A 20,842-nucleotide genomic window follows, 5' to 3' on the forward strand; every position below is an offset into this window, starting at 1 on the left:
GTAAGAACACAACATTCACATGTAACAACTCGAGTTATTAAAAGAATATGACTTTGTTAGCGCTTTGTTTCATATCGTTTTCATTAGTTCACTGCTCCCTGCTTGAGACTGTTTTTTTACTTTTTTGAGTTTTGCATTGTCTTGACCTCGCCTGCACTTACATTTAGCCAATATTTTTAGAACACTATTTAGAGGAATGGTAGCTCATGCATATGCAAACCATCTGCACAAGGAAACACACTTGGCCAACTTGACATATTTTGGCCATGGGCTTTACTTGATGATGTTTTTTTTTTTTTTTTTTTTTTACCCAATCTGCATTTTTAACATTGCATCTTCACAGCACGTGTAACACGCCGATCAGAAATAATTGACTTGGACTCTCTTGTAAAGTTGTGCTTTTTTCAAATGGATTTACAAATACTTCGAGTGCACCTCCTGAGCTAAACTAGGGGGTACAGATAGAAAGTAATCTAGACAGAATGTTTCGATAGGCTCTTCATTGGCAGTGTAGCAGAGACAAAGAATATTTCTTGAGTTGAATGATCAATGCAACAGAAATTTGACCTGAAGCAACCAAACAATTCTCCACTCACATGTGAATGAATCCAGTTTGAATAAAGAGTGGGCGCTGATGCTGACAGGTGCTTTTGAAAGGAGGTATTTTGTTGTAGTGAGAGACCCAAAAGGAGGCTGTGAGGGACATAACATTTGGCATAGGGACAGAGCATATAGTGGTGCAAGATGGGAAAATAGGAGATATCATAGTGTTCCTTTAAAATAACTGTATTTGGATCCAAAGTCAAATAAAACAACGAAAAATACCACAGGAGCTTTTAGTTTTTGGTTTGTTGTATTTTGGGGTTTTTTAAGCGCATTAGAAATTTTAGACTTACCTTTTGACATGGTTGAGACCATGGTCATTTATTCATTTGTTCATTCATTTTCTGACCTGCTCATTTCTGTTCATTTTCGCCAGGCTTTGCTGTTGTCTATCTCATCTCGGGCGTGGTACACCCTGGACAGGGTGCCAGTCATTGGAAGCCCAACACAATTAGACAAAGAAGAACTCACACTCTTATTCACTTTGATGGGGAATTTAGTGATTTCATTTCGTTTTTAGATGGTGGGAGAAATTCAGAGTACACGGAGAACCCACACAAGCAAAGGGAGCACATGCAAACCCAACTCAGAACCCCTACAACACCATGTTACCTGGGCTTGCATTATTTTCCTTATAAACATTGTAATGTCATTCATTTTATTGAGAGCCTCATTAGCGCCTGACTTATTGCACCAGCAATTCTGCCAAGGGTCTCAATTACAATAGAAATTAAAGCAATGTTCTGTACAATATAATGTTCTGTACAAATATAATGCCTAGGATTTCCTTTTACTAATAAGTGGCAGTTTGACTATGAATTTTTTGGCAAACTCCACGAGATCCCCCTATGCTGTGAAAAATTCCTGTACAGAACCCTGTTGTAGTAGTGTGGTAGAAAGAAATAGCAGTACTTACCCAGATCAGGGAGATCCTCCGTGTACTGAAGTAATAGTTCTTCAGTACACATTCTGACATCATCACTCTCTACAGTGATGATGAGAATTTCGTAGAAGTTCCACAGTTCATCGGTCCCAGCTGGGAGCAAATACAATTTTGAAGGGGGTGCTATTGAGTCATTTTGCCATTCACATGTGCAGTTCCCCCAAAATAGAATTTTTTTTGCCAGTCCTAATATGCGTTCAAATTTTTACGAGTTTTTGAACGTGCTTAGTCCTTCAAAAATACAATAAATTGGCCGTAAATAAAATAATAATAATAATTAAAGCTGCAAGCAGCGATGAACGGGCCCTCAAAACCACATGCATGTCGGGAAGTGGTGCATGTTGAGGATTGTTGCATGTCGGGGTGTGGCAGAAATTTGAAAGCGTTGAGACATAGCTGACGATTTTCATCACTAACTTTCCTGCAATGTTCTGAGCAAATATAATGCCTGACTATGAATGACGGTTGGGTGCTTGATTTGTTTCTGTGTGGGTATAAAACAGATGTAAATCATTAGACAATAAGGTTACATTGTGTAATCTTTGGGAATGTGTGTTTGTGGTGTGGTAGAAAGAAATAACAGTACTTACGCCGATCAGGAAAATCCTCAGTGTACTGAAGTAATAGTTATTCAGCACACTGTAGAATTTTGACATCATCACTGTAGAGAGTGATGATGTCAGAATATAGCAGAAATTCCACAGTGATGATGTCATCAGTCCAAGCTGGGAGCCAATACAATTTTCAAGGGGGCGCTATTGAGTCATTTTGCCATTCACATGTCCAATTCTCCCAAAATATCAAATTTTTTGCCAGTCCTAATATGCGTATGAATTTTTATGAGTTTTTGAACTTATTATGGCCTGAAAAATGTGATAGTTTGGCCGTGAATAAAATAATAATAATAAAAACAAGGTGCATTACAATAGGGTCCTCCGCACCATTGTGCTTGGGCCCTAACTATCTGGTTGTTTTTTTGTGATAATTTTTTTTTCTAAATGTAGTGATCAACAGTATCTTCCGTCCCATGAACAGGTGTATGCTTTCTTTTATATATACAGTACAATCATTTAGCAGAGGGATAGGGATGCTGTTTTCTTCTTCCTTCTGCTGTTTTCATAGGAACTGATTCTCAAAGTTCAACTCATGTTCACTATTTTTTACCACCAACTTCTTTTAGGATTTAGTGCTAGTGCAGCTGCATAAACAAACATGAGTGGAGTGCAGCTGATTTGATTGGCAATGAGTAGAGAGAATTATGCCAGCCTGGTATGAGAGGATTTGGTGGTTTACAGGTATCAGTTTCTGGTGATGTGTGGGGTTTCACAAAAACAAAACTACGTATTTAAGAAAAAATGCTTCCAACATGCCAAAACTATCATGCATCATTTAAAAAGTGTTTTTATATTTTGTGTACGCCCAAAAATGATTGTTTGAATTTAATACTGGCAACACTGCGTGTATCGGGGGACTTTTTTTAGCTGCAGGTACTTTTGACTCATTTTTAAAAACTTCTGTGCCACAAGGTTGACGTATGACTTCTGATGCCCAAGTGAGTGCTTTGGTCAGATTTTCCTCCTTTCAGCTCATGATTAACTTCAACAAGGCAGGGGTTTGTTAAATAAATTTAAATCTGGGCGCTGTCCCAGCAGCAAATCTTTTAGAGAATGGGAAAACTGAAGGTCTTTTCCTTGTTACAAGGAGATCTGAATAGTTCATACTTGGGGGTCAGGGTCATCTGGCAAAATAAGGTAGGCTTGGACTGTGGGACCTCTAATTGATCGTGTCAGTGACTACATGGAAAAGGAAGGCAGAGACAATGAAAATCGTGCCGCCAAAGTCGATTTGCTGACACCAGCCGGCAGGGGATGCATATCGCTATGACTGTATGAATACTTAATTAGTTCAACATGGGACTAGCCCTGCTTCTCACTGTGCGGTGTCCGTGACTGACAGCACAGTGAACCTTGAAGTGACAGGAAGCAGAGGAGGCTGTGGGGGGGATGGGGGCTAAGCGAGGGGATCTCCAGCATGTCCACTTGTCTCACGCGATCCAGAGTCACTGCAGCACCTCACATCCCGGTGTTGTTATCCAACTTTTCCTGCGTCACCTTCTAAGAATGTGCCCCGTTCACCAGTTTGGATGTAAAACCCACTGATAATTTAAGTGATATTAGAATAAGTCTGTTGTCATGACAGTGAAGGACATTATGGTGGGCCTGGCTTTAGAAGTGAGAAGATTATCTGTGGGACCACTGTAGGAGAGTCCAAATTCCTGTCACCCAAAGGCCAATGTTGAAACACCGCAGTCTGTTTAAATCTCAAACTCATTTTTTATCAAGGTTTTCCTTTAAAAAAACACTTTCACTAAAAAAAGGGGTGTTGCAGTGTTTGCCTCTGTGCCTATACACTGCCCTACACTCTGCCTTTTCAGTGGACATCTAATAGTTTATTGAAAACAAGACACAAACAACTTGATGTTATTTTTGCCCACCAACAGAGGTGTCAAAAGTACTAGTGTTCAGTACTTAAGTAAAAGTACTAATACTTGTGCAAAAAACTACTCTGGTAAAAGTAAAAGTACTGCAACCTCTGCCTTACTTAAGTAAAAGTAAAAAAGTACATACTCTTAGATGTACTTAAGTAAAAAAGTAAAAAGTAAATCGATATTTTTCCCCTTAAAAAAAAAAATCTCATTTTGACCTTCAAATTCTTTATTCTTTTACTCAGACTCAACTCAGAGTACTGATGCACCGAACAACATAAATGTCACTTTGTGTGAAGTTAAATGCACATCCGACAATGTAGTAATACCCGTAAGATAATTTAAGAGCGCCTGCAGAATGTGGTATTTTCATCATTCCTATAACTTAAACTACAAACTGTAAAAGTGCAAGAAAAACAAAGTGCAAAAACACCCCAAACAACTTGGAGCTTATAGTATGACCAAACTATACAATGGGAAAATGGAACCATCCCGATATATAAGGGGAAAAGCAAAGTACCAAAATTTTGGATTTAGCTTCAACAGAAGCATGTTTTCAAGGTTTTGTGAATGGATGCGTGCCCTTTTGGGTCGGAAAATGAGTCCTGCTGTGCTGAAGAGCCTTTCGCAGGCAGCAGAAGCAGGTAGTGGAGTGTTCAGCTGTAGTGAAAGGTTCAGGACTGCAGGAAATGACTTCAAGACTTCCATGGTGTCATTGGGACAGGCCAGGTATGACTCAAGCTGTTTGGTGTTTTCATGCAAGTTCCCGGCCCGGGTTTTTACGTTGTGTTGTCGCTCACCTTTGGAGATTTTAAAAGTAACGACCTGATTTTTAAAAATGTAAGGAGTAGAAAGTACAGATACTTGTGTTTTAAAAGTAAGGAGTAAAAGTAAAAAGTCGCAACAAAAAAAAATACTCAAGTAAAGTACAGATACCTGAAAAATCTACTTAAGTACAGTAACGAAGTACAAGTACTTTGTTACTTCCCACCTCTGCCCACCAACGTTGGCCTCCAGCTTAGATCATAATATTAAAAGGATATGTTAGTCACAATGCCTCCCTTGGCTTTTAGTAAACAAGCATTTGGTCCTATAATGCTTTCCTGATTAAATACAAGCTCAAACAAAGAACACAATGAGAAACAAGTCCCAAAAATTTCCTGCACATTCCAGCACTGGAGTCAGCTCCCCTTGCGTCTGCCGTCAGCTCTAATGGATGTCTGCCATGGAATTCTTTGCTCTCTTAAGTAAACCCTTCACCAGGACCAGCTGGTCCACAACGTAGAGAGAAGAGTGAAGGGGGAGTGAAGAAGTGGAGAGGGAAATAGGCCAGCAAATGCTTCTTCCTCCTGTTTAGCTTCCAGCTGTTATCCCAACCAAGCTCCTCAGACAACTCTTGAAGGTTGAGGTTAGAAGAACAGAAGAAGATGCAAAAAAAGGCCTTAATACAGATGATGATGCATTAGTTAACATCTCTTGTACCGTATTTTCCGGGCTATTAAACGCACCGCTGTATTGGCCGCATTCCAATAATTTATCAATTTTCCAAGAAAATTGGCGCTCCGTGACATAGGCCGCACCCTTCTGATCAGTTTCAACGGACGAGTTTCCATCTCGACATGAAATCACATCCTCACTGCCCCCGCGTCTGCATATCAGTCCATTCACAGCTTATTATGATCACTTTTTACTGTAAGCAGACTGATACACACCTCTGTCTGCTCCCCGTGCGCCACCACCTCAACAGTGAATAGAATAGAATTAAATAAAGTTTATTGCCATATGTATATGATAAAAAAGAACAGGTACAATGGATTTCTTGGGCATGTCCCAGAGTCAGATTAAAAAAAAATTCAAACAACAACAAATCAGCCTGTGATCATGTCGATCGGACTCTGAGTCTGAATACGGACACGATCGCGTCTGAACAAACGTAACATGATTATTTGGCAACTTTATGCTGTTTATTGTTTCTTCCAATCATTAACCGGCTGATTTTTTCTTTATCCGGAGTGTGCGTGCGTGTGTGTGCGTGCGTGCGAAAATCTAACGCCGTGATTTGACAACTTTATGCTGTTTATTATAACTACTATTAAAACTTACATTTTAAACCTTATTGTACTGTTTATTCATTCTTTAAAGGTAGGGTAGGCGATTTTCAAAAGCTAGCATGATTTTGAATGTAGCCTCCCCGACAGCTCCGCCTTTACCCCCCTGGCCCCTCCCCTCTGTGCTCCGTCTCACTCACATGCATGCGCACAGCTGCTCCAGCAGCAGACCTCAGCTCATCTCTTAGTTGTCTCATGTCTCATTCATCAGTAAGTAAACAATAAACTTCACCATTATATATGTTAAAAAAACGTGACCAAAAACTCTGTTTGAACTCTGTCAGCGGTGACGCGCTTTCAGTGTGAGCTTGTGCATGCGAGGGATCGAGAACAAGCAGGGAGACAGGGTGACGTGATTGGTTAAAAAAATGGTTAGTTTTTTTCCATTGGTCGAAGTTTTTACAGGTTTACAGCTGCTACAGATGACAGATTTTCTTCGTTCCTTTTTCAGAGCACATAAGATCTTAATTTCTATGAGGACATGAAGACAATTTCAACTAAAAACTTAAAAAGTGTATCTGGAGAATATTGCCTACCCTAGCTTTAAACAATCAGCAATCTTATTTTATACATAAATATAAATATATAAATAAAAACAAATATTCAGCAGATGTATGACTTGTGCTGTCACTCACTCCGACGCAATTTCCCTCCACAATCAGTCCTGCATACGAACCATGACGCCGTCCTGTTATTAAAAAGAAAAACTGAAGCCGGAAATTTTATGACTATTCTTTTCTGTTGATGCAGTTTCGCCACTTCTATTATTTTACTTTGCATGGTTACCTATGGTTACTAATCTTATTTTTATTATACAAATAAACGAAGGGGTCTAGTGTTGCATTTAATTATATATTCTCTGTGGTCATTCCCCATGTCATTTATTCACCACAGCCCAGCACAAAGCAACGTTTCGTCCCAACAACTTACAGTAATTGTGCACTTGTTACTGCAAAGCTGTAAAACTGTAAAAGCTGGTGGTCTTTAGATGACTGGAAAGTGGCTTATTACACCATGATCCTCTGACAATTTTAAGCATGAATAGAGAAAATGTGCAGTCCAGAATCACATTCTTATTTTCTTGGCCCTTAGTTTGTTCTCACGTTGATCCTATTGCATTTTTCTACCCTGTGTCTTACATTTAGTGTACAGACCTTTTCAAATATTCATTTGCACTCCAGCTTAAGGCACTTGTGTTTGCGAGTGGTTCCAGAGGCCGCCTATAATAGCTTGAAGGCCATAAAAAACGAAAAGAGCTACACAATCCTTGGAGCTTGACTACAACTAAATACTAAGAACTGCTTTTGAAAAGAAGCTATGATTTAATACCCGGGTCAACAGCAGGAAAGTAGACTCCTGATATTGTCATAACTAATACAGATCAATTTCTGTAAACAGAGGAATGCAACAAGCAAGATGGAGGCAATATGGCCAGACAGAGAGCTTTTGTACTGCCCATGAATGACTAGTTAAAAGCAGTGAATGATTGCCATATGGATGCAGTGTGTCCTTTCCTGTTGAACCTAAAATATCCTGTTTCTGGTGATGTCATAACTACAATAATTTTTAGCATTTTCATTTCTTTCTTTAAACCCCGTGTCTGCTTGTGGCATGCAGAACACAACCAGACTTCCACATGTCTGCGTTCTCGACCTTAGATCAGTATGTTGAACTCCAGTGGCTGCTTAACCCTGAACAAAGCACCAGAATAGCACACATGTAAGCACACACAAGCTAATTTAAATGACGATGAATAGGCCGAACATCCTTTTGTTTCTTGACGTTCCCTGCAGGTTTACATTATAGAGTGACTTTATTCAGCAGACCGTGGTGTACATTTCTAATGTGGATTAGCCAGCAAAGATTAATTTGTCATCTGGGTTCCAGGCTTCACTGCTGTCAAAAATACTCAGTGAACTGTTTGGACTGCAAAATCGTGACTCAGGTATTGATTTGACACTCGATAACAAAGATTACATTAAACCTGATCAAATCATCAATATATTCACACATACTTTTTTCTTAAGTGGTTTTGTATGCGCTGATAGGATCTAGAAAGTTCAAATATCATATGTGTGTCGTATTGCCTGCTAAGGGAAAGAGCTACACCAGTCCGTTTCAAATCTTGATGACTCAGGACATTACTTTCAGGTGTGTGAAGGGTTTTTATAGAGATTAGTAGAATCCATGTGAGAGCTTTTACATAGGTATGAATTATTGTAGGACATTTGACATCTGGACTAATATGGCATGTTCCGCCTGTTTGCGAATATCTATGTTCGGTCAAAAAGCTTCACTTGAGATCATTTACTCCATCCCTCACCATCAAATAATTACTTTCCGTGCTTTTTGCTGGGTGGACTTTAGGCTGCCATTATCATTTCCAAAATCTCTCTCTCTCTTGTTTCCCTGACAATGTCATCATAGATTTATTGTAGGCTTAGATGCATTAATAAATACGTTTATAGGAGATATCAGAAACTTTTTTCAAACAATGTCTCTTCTATTACGGTATAGATAGAAGCTACTATATCATTCTAAGATGTGTCACTGACTGTTGTAAATGGAGTCTTTAAGTCTTTAAGACTCCCTTAGTCACATTCACCAATTCATCATGCACTCTTACAGTACAACAGAGTTAGCATTTTGAGCTGCTTCGCAGATGGGATTTTCAATGTCTTTCGATAAATCTTTGTCATGCAACAATGCAGTGTTTAGTATTGTTGCCTTACAGCACAAAGATCATTGGTTCATGTTCAGGGTGGAATTTGCTTGTTATCCTTGTTCTGAGTGTTCTTTTTATCTAGACCGGTGTCTTCACACAGGGCTAAAAACATGTATGTTCGATTTACTATAATTTACTGTGTGTATTACGAGTCGATACAATGAAGTTATGGGCAATGGTCACTCGAGCCACCTCATGGCCAAGGAAGTCATATTTTCACCGGCGGTTATTTTCTTGAAAAACTTTACATATTTTGACAAAATTTTACCCAAAGATAGACCTTATACGCCATGAAAGATTACGTAACATTTATGGATTCTGGATCCATTTCAAAAATCGGAAAATCCCAATCTCTCAATATTGGAGAAATTTTGGTTATTTATTGACCAATCTTTATGAAATTTCACTAAATTTATGTCAGGTTTGTTCCTCAATCACCCCACTGAGGTTGATCCAGATCAGTTCTGGATTGTGCATTTCAATGCAATTTTATAAAAAAATTGAAGTGCCCATACATTTGTACCTACTGTATGGTTATTAATGGGGATGGAAATTTCTTCCAAGCTTTCAAAGTGTGAATGATCTTGTTACCAATATCAGGATCACTGATATCTGGCAAATATGATATTTAGCTCTTGGGGGAGTTTTGCTCTCCCTGAGTACTTTTGTTTTTTGGATTAAAGTGGTATTCAATTGATTTAATATTCTTCAAACATTAAATGCACACAGTGGCTCAAAGGGAAGCTCTACAGTGGCTGTAAGCCAACGTGCATGAGTCGCTGTGGTAAATGGTCCAGACAGCCGCCCTGCAGGACAGCCTTTTTTTGGCTTTGAGGCTCTGGGCAGTATTTTCAAACTGTCGCTTGAAATAACATGAGCAGCCATACATTAATAGGTTGTCGACTTAACACTTATTAAGTGGGTCTGTTTCGCTTCCATTGCTTGTTCCAAGTTTGTGTCTGCCTGTGCCAGCTTGCTGTCCATCCAATTGCAACACAGAGTGAAGGAGCAAGAAAGGCCAAAAAGCTAATAGATGTTTGTGAATAATCTCGAATTTGGAATTGCAACAACAAATGTTGTAAATATGCATGTTTTCAGATTTATGTTTTTGTTGTTTTTGAAATCATCCTAAACAAGGGCGTCCCGTTTTAAGGATTTCACGCCTATTCCTTCTCCCTCATTTAGTAGGCATTGAGTGATTTATTTCATCTTCTTCCCCTTCCTTTCCTCACACTTTCTCTGTTTTCCCATAAACTTCCCACATTGTTTGTAGGTATAGTCAGTGAATAGAAACCCAATCTGTGGATGACGATTCAGTCATCAAACAAGGCCAGAGATTTTGCCGTCCAGAGACAAGTGTAAGGATTTTGGTGTCAGAAAGAGCAGCCTTTTCCCCCCTTCATGTTTACAGTGCTGCAAAAACAGACATTTCTGATGTGATTTCTGTCATGGGTCTTATTCAGCAAAGGTCAACTGTTGTCCCTTCCAACCAAAGTTTAATCCTTGGCTCTTCAAACATACGTGTAAATGGTTTCAATCAAACTTAATAGGGCCCACATGACTTTGTCCTTAAGAATGTTGTGTTGAAAAAAAAAGTAATGCATTATTTGTCTTGATGGATGATTAGCACTGTATATCTGCAGTGATCAAAGTAGTTCCTTCTTTCTCACACACTCAGTTACAGAAGATACTCCTCCTCTTTTCTTCTGCTCTGTTGCTTAACTTTCACCTCTTTAGGTTATGGTAATCTCGGTCTTGGAGGGCTTGGAGGAGGAGGGGGGGGAGGAGGAGGCCTGGGAGCTGGAGGCCTTGGAGGGGGTGAGTCAATTTGTAGTGTAATACTGGAAACAATAATATGTGTTTTGGTTATGTCCACTCACTTACCTTTACCCCTTTCAGCTGGCTATGGCGGCTATGGTGGGGGCACTGGGGGCTTTTTCCCAGGAGCTGGACAGAAAGCTTCCAAAAGAGGTAAAGCAGATTACTTTTACACAAATGAAACACAAGTTTCTTATAAATTACACAAGTTTTCAATTTTTCCTGATTTCCATAGAAGCATTGTTTCAAAAAACATGGCTTGATGATGGAATATTGCTATTGGAAACAGACCCTGATTATGTTTAACTTGGTTCTTTTCTGATGTTTGTTTTCCCTGCAGTGATTTACTGTGTCTTTTCCAGGCAGTGCAGGAGTTTACAGAATAAAAATAGCTTTGAGTTCTAGAAAGTAATAACAAAAATGTCTTCTGAGAGATTTGATAACCTTGACTTTCTCGTTTAGGTTTTTCATGCCAGCAGGTCAGGATAAAACTAAAGCTATTCACAGAACATGTTAAAACTACCAAATAACCTGATATTGTGATATTGAGGATGAAGTGAGTCAGAAATAAACAGTTTTTTGGGGGTTGTTTTACTTTTAAGGCTCGCTGCAATACAGCCCTGGCTCTAGAGTTTATACAATTGTGTGTGAAGTTTAAATGTTTCCCTTTGCTTGCATGAGTTTTCTCTGTTAGAACTTGTTGGCCCTTATTCAGACTGCTGCCCTATAAAGTTTGTACATCTCCCTGCTCCCAAAGACATTATTCAGAGTAAAGTTGGTACAGAAGATGAACTTTTTTTATCCATCCATCCATCCATCATCTACAACTTATCCGAGTTGGGTCGCGGGGGCATCATCCTTAGCAAGGAAGCCCAGCCTTTTTTTTTAAAGAAATGAAATCCTAGTTTCATTTCAAATACACAGAACAATTGGTAGTTTGACATAAACCTGTAGTTTTAAGTTAAAATATATTTTTATGTTGAAGAGATTTCATTAGAAGGTAATTGGTCCTTTTTTTAATTTGGTTTTAGTTATTTTAAACATATTACCGTTTTAGACCTACCCTGATGAAGGTCCTCTGATCGAAAAAGTTTGGTTATGAAATTTTACTTGCATTGATTCAAGTGTGCAGATCTTTTTTATTGCACAACGTTACTAACTCTAAAACGGGATAAGATAACTATGACTCCTTTGATGGGATTGTTTGTTTTGTATCTCTCATCACTAACTGTTTGTTGTCCTCACAGGTGCAGGAGGTCCTCTGTTCCCACTCGGAGGTAAGCTCACTGTTGGCCTGCTGACAGACTACTGTAGAGACTTCAGTCTGGACATCCACACGCTTGCATGGATTGAGAAAGCCAAACGAATGTTTTGAATTAATAGTAACCGAGCATGAAAACAGCATTTGGCAGTCTTTTAAATGTTTATGGAATACCTGCAACCCTTTGACAGTTTGAGTCTTATCAGAGGTCAGTCTGATCTTCCAGTCTGGCCAGTATGCATGCACAGGATTTGTATAAAAATCTAGTTGCTGATTGAGCACGAACTGTGTTGTGGCAAAAAGCCTACTTCTGAATGTGGGTTGGAAGCCACTGCAGTTCACAAAATCAGTCTGTACTTTTTATGACACTCAAAATGAAGAGCCTTTCTTAAGCAATATATAACAAGTTTTCTTCTTGCCAAACTTGTGTCACCAAATCTCCCAGTCTACATCCCTACAGGCGAAGTGCAATAACTGTTCTGCAGGTTTTCAGCAAATTTAAAATTAAAAACCAAAATAACCAAAAAAGTGTTTTATTGGGCTACTAAGGTGAAGGTTTCAGCACATTGTGTGAGGTGACATCCAAAGAAATGAGACGGCTGAATGGACAATAAAAGAAAGATTGCAATGCATGCAAGCCATAGCACATTACAGTGTTCCATGACATCCAGGGTGCAATCTCACTTTGGTCAAAGGGATTTAGAAGTAAAGCCATTACTTTGGTTGAGGACAGCTGGCTTGTAATTTTAATTCCAACTGCTCCCTGGGTCCCTACAGTTGGCAGCCCACTGCTCCCTCCTCAGGGAATATGGGTAAAAATGCAGAAAATAATTTAATTATGGTGATGAATAAAGGTTACATTATTATTATTATTATTATTATTATTATTACATGGCCCTCTAGTGGTCGGTATGGGTAATAACCATGCACATGTTGATGCCCAGCTGCTTCTTTATCTGCACACTTTTGCAACATTTTCAGATCATTAGGCTTTATTATACTCCCCTTTTTAGTTACATAACTTCCAAGTAAATGCAGAGCTCAATTAGGTGTGAGTGTAATTTTTCACAAGTAAAAGTAAGTGTTTGTGCACTTGAAGGAGCTGGTGTTGGAGGAGCAGGAGTTAGGCCTGGAGGAGCTGGAACAGGATTTGGAGGAGCAGGAGTTGGGCCTGGAGGAGCTGGAACAGGATTTGGAGGAGCGGGAGTTAGGCCTGGAGGAGCTGGAACAGGATTTGGAGGAGCGGGAGTTGGGCCTGGAGGAGCTGGAACAGGATTTGGAGGAGCGGGAGTTAGGCCTGGAGGAGCTGGAACAGGATTTGGAGGAGCGGGAGTTGGGCCTGGAGGAGCTGGAACAGGATTTGGAGGAGCAGGAGTTAGGCCTGGAGGAGCTGGAACAGGATTTGGAGGAGCAGGAGTTAGGCCTGGAGGAGCTGGAACAGGATTTGGAGGAGCAGGAGTTGGGCCTGGAGGAGCTGGAACAGGATTTGGAGGAGCAGGAGTTGGGCCTGGAGGAGCGGGAACAGGATTTGGAGGAGCAGGAGTTGGGCCTGGAGGAGCTGGAACAGGATTTGGAGGAGCAGGAGTTGGGCCTGGAGGAGCTGGAACAGGAGCTGCAGTGCCTGCTGGAGGCAAGACACTTGAAAAATGCACGTTGTTTGTCATTTATTGATATTTCCATCAATCCTGATTAAGGTAATAAGAGCTCTCACAAAGTGAGAGTCTATAGTTGAAGCAATACTCTAGACAGAAAACCAGTGCATCGCTGGGCAAACAAGAAGAAATAGAGTGTCAGACAGTATTCAGACAGATGCGGATATAGAAAAACAAATGAACCATCAAGACTCCAGTAACCAAACATTCCTTAAAGTCCCTACCTCACCATTTTTTAACATCATAATGTTTTACAATTTTATTTTACTGAACAAATCATGCAAAAATATAGGGTTTGGTAAGTGTCAAAAAATGCAAAGTTTGCCAGTATTTGTTTATTAAACATTGTAAATTCTGTTCCCAGCCTGCATTCTAATCTATTATTCTTGAAATCTTTGCGCGATGATGTATTAATCATTAATTAATTAATCATTGAAGCTGATATCTGGAGTTTTCTTAGAAATCTATGTTTATGTATGATTCTTTTGAAATGTGGAAAAATACCTAACTTGTCTTTTACTAGGGTCTACTGCCGGTGGTCATTCATAAATACTAATGTATATAAGTCCCGCCTTTGTCCTATAGACTCCTATACAAATGCGACTTTGCCCAGCCAATAGGCTTCGAGTTCCTGGAGTGGACCACTGTCAATCAAAGTAAATGCGCGTGCATCGTCACAACAGCAAATAAGTATCACTCTGAGCAGCATAGCGTCATAGAGGACAACTCCGAAACTCCAGTTACCCATTCCACGATTGCCAACATATACTGTAAAGCTTCTACTAAAAAAGAAAAGAAAAATCTGGGTACAAAACTTGTGGATAAAGGTCTTTGTGACCGCAACAGAATTTATCTTGAAGCTGCTTTTCAAAGGTAGAGGGACTTGCTGCTTTTAAAAGGATTTCAAACAGACCAGGATTTGGCGACAATTCTCATGGACAGGTAATAAACATGTTTTAATCAAAAATGATGGCACTCTAACAATAAATGTGTAGTTTTTTCTAGTCATGCGACTTTGTTATGTTTCGCAATGCGCGTGTACAAACGTAGAGGTGTAGCTTCTGGTAGATTGGCAGAGGCAGGGGTGGAAGTAGAGCTGTTGAGGGCGGGACATCGAGACGTTCTCTCAGAAACTCCGGGAAGCAGCTTTAATAAAAAAAAAAAAAAAAAATGTAGGGTGTGTAGTTTAATTTAGTGTCGACAGGAAAAAAGGTGACGAGGTTCAGACTGCAGGCAATTTTTTTGCCATACGTGACCTGTTTCTGATCTGTTTAAGAAAGTTATTGAAGCAAAAATCCCATTTTGTTTAAATCTGAGTCAGGCGACTAAAACTTAACAGCATTCAACACAGTAAAAAAATCCACAAATTAGAACCAGAGGTGTGGATTCGAGTTACATGACTTGGACTCAAGTCATAAACTTTATATCCACGTGTTCACTGCAAATGGCACATTGGCCTGTGTCCTAACACTCTCCCTAAGCCCTTCATCTTTTGTAACGTACTTCCATGGGCTACGCAAAACCTGGGGCCCGAGTTGCGCAGGAAGGCTTGGCCCCCTTTAATATCTGCTTGCAGTTGTAGTTGATTTGGAAAAAAATATATCTTGTTCTACTTCCCAGTATGTTTATTGTTTGTTTGGTTAACAGAGGAAATTTGAAAATCTTAAAAGATGCTGGATTAATTAGTTTATAAAAGCATTATATCAGTTTATATCACTATTATTTGACAAATATGTACTCTGTTCAAGTCATTCATTGTTTATATCAGTTAGAGATAAACTTGTTCTGTAAAATTGCACTAGCTGTGGTACATTATATAATCTTGACTTTTTAAGACTTTTAAATTAAAGTTAAACACTTTTAACTTGCCTTGGACTTGATTGGCCTTGACTCGTGACTTGATTTGGACTTGATTGTCTTGACTTGGAACTTGACTTGGGACTTTAGTGACATGACTTGAGACTCTAGAAGCAGTGACTTGTTCCCATCTGATAAGAGCTACAGAACAGAACTAACTCCACTTAGAAAAACCAAAAAGACTCTAGACCAAGAATAACATGCAAACCCCCAGGTTGTCACAGTCTTTCTCTTGTTGATGTTAAACCTGCGATTGACTGACAACATGTTGATAATGTACCGTATGTATTCTGGGATAATATCCTGAGCCTAGCAAATCAACAGGAAAAGTCAGTATTTATGTAGTGATAAATGGACGCAGATGTCTTTGTGTTTTAAACCTTGTATTTGTCACTTCATCCAAATATGTAACATCACATGTTCTGTTTCAGTTCCTGTTTTTCCTCAGACAGGCCTTCCAGGAGGCCCTGGTGGTGCTGCAGGAAAGAAAGCATCTAAAATTCCAGGTTTTGTAAACTCACAGATTACTTTCTTTGGCCAAAGGCAGACAGGATGCATTTTATTAGACAGCAGAGACACAACAGTTTAATTGCATTTAGGACTTTTTTGTATGTGTTGATGGAAGGTGTTTTTGAAGATGTAGCAAATATTTTTCTTTACCAAATAAAATTGTTTATAGAAGTATATTGGGTGGTACTAAGGGGGTTTAAATCTTGGATACTGTGTTGCATCAGATTTTAGGATTTTGTTTTGTTTTATTGGTGTCATCTGCTTTCTAAAAACTCTGACTGCAGAGATTGAGAGCTTAAACCTCTTGACTTTATTTTATGGGGGATTGAAATAAAATGGAAAATGACTTTCAAATATCTTTGCTTTAAAAATCTTTGACAACAGCATCTCCTCAAGTGCAATTTTCTCATCATATAAAACAAATATTATGATCTCTTTGTAAATGGTAATTCCCTTTGTAACACACTTGGACTTGATCACTTTGTTGAAGCTGGGAGCTCATAAATTATTAGCCCATTATGATCAGGATTACCACCAGTGTTTTTGTCAGGAGGAATAAAGCATCAGCTCACTGCTACTATTTGTTAAGGAGAAGCCAAACACAGCAGGCCATCTCCAGATACAATAAATAATTGGATTGACCACAGGGAGATTATAACCCAATAAATAAGTCTTTTCTGCATCCTGCGTGCTTAGCCTCACAATGACATTTTTTGACTAGCATAAGAAAAAAGACAGTACATGATCTTCTCATTGCTCTGGCAGGTGTCGGTGTGCCTGGACTTTACCAAGGTGGAGTGGTACCAGGAATAGGTTAGTCTGGTTTGTTGCTCTTTGGCTGCATTGAGTTATTTTTCAGGATGTAGATTGTCATCACTTTTCCAAACTTGTGTTGTAAATGTATATATTATGAGTCTTATTTTGTGGTTGCTTGTGGTTTCCCTCAGGGTTTGGTGGACGTGGAGTCCTGCCTGGGGTGCCAACTGGGACCGGCCTAAATCCCAAATCAAGTACTACTATCACTGAAAATCCATTAGTTATAACCACTGACAGGCATTTCCTGAAGGTTATGGAGAGGCCTTAGAATTTCTTTATTACATTTCTTATATCTCAAAATCCATTCCAGTCTCTATATCCAGTCCCCCCGACTGGGGTAATGGAATTGTGTTCTGTCCATGTTCCATCATGAGTAATGAATGAAAATTAAAATATCCTTGAATCTTCCTTGAAAGGTCAACATGGTTTATTTAGATCATTTTTTTTAAAGGTATGAGAGGATTACATGCAGAGTGTAGTTAATGTAAAGGCATTGTAACAACACTGTCGACAAAATTTTGAGTGTTTGTAATTTCATAAGAAGAGTAGAGAATATTGGGTTAAAATAGGTCATTAGGTCAATATTAAATCATTAAAGTTGTAATATGTTTATAATATGCATCAAATATTCAATTGTAAGACCTAATAATAAAGCAATATAAGTTGATCAATTTGTATGCAAAACCATTTCAGCTGTTTTTCTTTTGCTTTTGACCACAAAATGTGTTTTTTTTTTGTTCAGTTGGAGGAGGAGGAGGAGGAGGTCAGGGAGGTCAAGGCCCAGGTAAGACAAGCCAATGTACTTAATTTTTGGATATTTGCTGATGAGAAATTGTGTATTTTTTGTCACAGGAGGACGGGGATACGGAGGGCAGATGCAGCCAGGAGTCTTTCATGGATACCCCCTAATATCCCCCAAAGCAGGTACGTTCATAAAACTTGAATTTAACTCACCGTGCAGGAAGTAACTTCTTATGAGAATTTTCTATTAGTACTGAAAGACTTTTTTTCTTTGATTTGAAAGTATGTGTGAGATACTGATTTTATACCTGGAAAAAAAGAGCAGGAGAGTAAGGATGAATAGAGGATGTATTTAGACAGGCCCATTTGTATCAGGGCCTTTTCAACATGTGGTGCTTCTTTTTTGTAGGAGGTCTTGCAGCAAAAGCTGCAGCTGGTAAACTCCCCTACGGTAGAACATTTTTTTAAATTTCTTTTGCATTTTACTGCAAATTTACTTTAGTGTAAATCTAGTGGTTAGCTATAAGTGAAATTTTGATGAATATTTGAGGTTATGGAGGCTTCGGTGCTGGTGGACCTGGACTTCCAGGAGGACAAGGTGGCGTTGGGTCAAGGCCTGGATATCCTGTTGGAACCGGTGTGTTTTTTTCCACTTAAATCTAAAATTATGAGGACAACTAAAGGAAAAGACAAACAATGTATTATATTAAACCTATTGAAATATGTATTGCAGGAGTTGGACCTGGGGGCATCTCCCCTGCTCAGGCCAAAGCAGCTAAATATGGTAAGAGCCTTAATTCACTGAATATCATTCACCATTATTCAAATATAGATGTTTTCATGAGCGCGGTCTACTGTCTTTAAGGTGGCTATGGTGGTGCTGGAGGGGCTGGTGGTATTGGAGGAGCCACGGGTGTTGGAGGTGGTGGTTTTGGAGGAGCTGGTGGTTTTGGAGGAGCCACGGGTGTTGGAGGTGGTGGTTTTGGAGGAGCTGGTGGTATTGGAGGAGCCACGGGTGTTGGAGGTGGTGGTTTTGGAGGAGCTGGTGGTATTGGAGGAGCCACGGGTGTTGGAGGTGGTGGTTTTGGAGGAGCCACGGGTGTTGGAGGTGGTGGTTTTGGAGGAGCTGGCGGTGTTGGAGGAGCTGGTGGACTGTTTCCAGGACAGGTGCCAGGAGGTATAATGTTTAGAGTAAGACATACAAATTACAAACAATTCAACTTTATCATTTTTTCCCCCTTTTTATGTACTATAACTCTTCAAACAGGGTATGGAGGAGCCGCTTCCAAGGCAGCTAAATATGGTGAGAGCTTTTTTACTTTTTTTGTGTCCTAAAAAATAAAAATAAAGGGGGGGGGCTGAGATCATAAAAGATTAAACCATTTATAACTATACAAGTGTATGTCATATCAGTTTGGTCAATGCCAGTGAGCCTTGATGTGGGCTAAAAGCCTCAGTAGACATATTGCAGTTTATCTTTTGTCTTATTTTACTTTTTAACAGGGCAGAGCATATTACTTTTTGAAACCAGACCTTGTACGAATACATCAAAATGTTTTCTTCTCATTAGATCCGTGGCAGGCAATTTTCAGTTCATTGAATTGTAGTCAGTTTTCCACCCAGGAGACCTCCAGTCAAGCCACCTGCTTGTTGCAGTGAAGTTGAATGAGTGTGGCTGGACTGTTTGGTTTTCTTGTTGCATTCTCCAAAAAATGTTGATTGAAATATTTTTGCTTGTTCTCTCGCCCCACAATGAAACTGGATTTCTGCTACACCACAATTAGGCTACATCACACTATGAAGAATGCTAAGTTACTGTTCTCATTGATACTGATACAGGAATCCAAGGGGTACCAGGAGGAGTACCGGGAGGGGTACCAGGAGGAGTACCAGGAGGAGTACCAGGAGGAGTACCAGGAGGAGTACCAGGAGGAGTACCAGGAAGAGTACCAGGAAGAGTACCAGGAGGAGTACCAGGAGGAGTACCAGGAGGCGTACCGGGAGGAGTACCGGGAGGCGTACCGGGAGGGGTACCAGGAGGGGTACCAGGAGCAATACCGGGATATTTACCAGGAGGTGCTCCACTTAGTGTACCAGGAGGAGGATATTCTGCAGCAGCCAAAGCAGCTAAATATGGTATTGTTGCTTTATGTTTCATCTTTTTATCCACACTCTTGTGGCTAACATTTCACATTATGTAAGCTTGCAGAGTTTAAAATAACATTTTGATTATTAGTTATACCTTCATACAGTTCAATTTGCAGATGGTTGTATTTTATCTCTAACAGTAAGCTATACATGATTAAAAATGCATTAAATTATTTTACAATAACACTTAGATTTTTCTAATCTGTTTTGCTTTGATTCTGGCTTTTTTAATAGAGTGACTTTAGCACTCCTGCTCTATCTCATATTATAAATAAATTTATAAACATAAAAATAAAATATTAAATCTAACTGTATGCATTTTTCTGACCACACTAAATAGAGGTAATTTTTCGACAGGAGTAGGAGGAATTGGAGGCAGAGGAGGACTTTCACCTTCTGGAGGATTTGGAGCACTGGGTGGAACTGGAGGACAAGGATCCCTCACCGGGGGAATCGGGGGATTTGCAGGAACAGGAGGAGGTTACTCAAGTGCTGCCAAAGCTGCTAAATATGGTAATTGTAAAAGAACATTGTTACATAGAAAAAATTAACACTTTAGGTTTAAACCACATTTAGCTGCATGTACCCAGTTTGTTTTATCAAATTTTAGTTTAGTTTGAATCTTTAAAATATATTAAACCCCTTTGGCTCCATCCAAATTGTCCCTCCAATCTCCTTTCCTATCCACTTTTCCTTAGGGCGATTGTGGTTGAGTGGTAGAGTGCATTGTCCAATTACCGAAGGGTTGGAAGTTAGAATCCCGCTCTATCTAAGTAATTGTCATTGTGTCTTTGGGCAAAGCCATTTTCCCACATTGCCTCGCATGAATGGGTATGAATTCTGTATGAATGTTAGTGGTGGTCAGAGGGGCTGTAGGTGCAAAATGGCAGCCCAGCTTCTGTCAGTGTGCTCCAGGGCAGCTATGGCTACATTGTAGCTTACCACCAACTGTATGACTGGTGTGAATGAATAATGGTTTCTGTAATGCTCTTTGAGTCTCCTCGAAAAAAGCGCTGTATAAATCAAACCATTATTATTATTATTATTATTATTATTATTATTATTATTATTATTATTAGTAATAATATATAACCCCGTAAGTGTTTAAGTGGCGGCCAGGATAAGGAGCGTTCCAATTCTCGAAAAGCTAAGAAAATTAGGCACAATGCTTCCTT

At 39.5% G+C, this 20,842-nt stretch overlaps 1 protein-coding gene across 10 annotated transcripts in view; it reads left to right on the forward strand.

The window, feature by feature from the left end:
• The window catches only part of elna (elastin a), a 56,059-nt gene that overhangs the window by 16,284 nt on the left and 18,933 nt on the right, over positions 1–20,842 (forward strand). For 8 of the 10 annotated variants that reach the window (XM_028464037.1, XM_028464032.1, XM_028464034.1 and 5 more), the window contains exons 6-20: positions 10,602–10,682; positions 10,764–10,835; positions 11,930–11,959; positions 13,043–13,573; positions 15,884–15,958; positions 16,728–16,775; positions 16,910–16,972; positions 17,521–17,562; positions 17,631–17,702; positions 17,929–17,970; positions 18,070–18,156; positions 18,253–18,303; positions 18,385–18,822; positions 19,359–19,655; positions 20,025–20,180. In XM_028464037.1, coding sequence (XP_028319838.1) covers positions 10,602–10,682; positions 10,764–10,835; positions 11,930–11,959; positions 13,043–13,573; positions 15,884–15,958; positions 16,728–16,775; positions 16,910–16,972; positions 17,521–17,562; positions 17,631–17,702; positions 17,929–17,970; positions 18,070–18,156; positions 18,253–18,303; positions 18,385–18,822; positions 19,359–19,655; positions 20,025–20,180 — 2,085 coding nt within the window. The remainder of the gene's footprint in view (positions 1–10,601; positions 10,683–10,763; positions 10,836–11,929; positions 11,960–13,042; positions 13,574–15,883; positions 15,959–16,727; positions 16,776–16,909; positions 16,973–17,520; positions 17,563–17,630; positions 17,703–17,928; positions 17,971–18,069; positions 18,157–18,252; positions 18,304–18,384; positions 18,823–19,358; positions 19,656–20,024; positions 20,181–20,842) is intronic. The other 2 variants (XM_028464030.1, XM_028464031.1) reach the window with 2 other exon arrangements.

This window comes from Gouania willdenowi, chromosome 13, assembly GCF_900634775.1.
Source record: "Gouania willdenowi chromosome 13, fGouWil2.1, whole genome shotgun sequence".
Taxonomy (NCBI): domain Eukaryota; kingdom Metazoa; phylum Chordata; class Actinopteri; order Blenniiformes; family Gobiesocidae; genus Gouania; species Gouania willdenowi.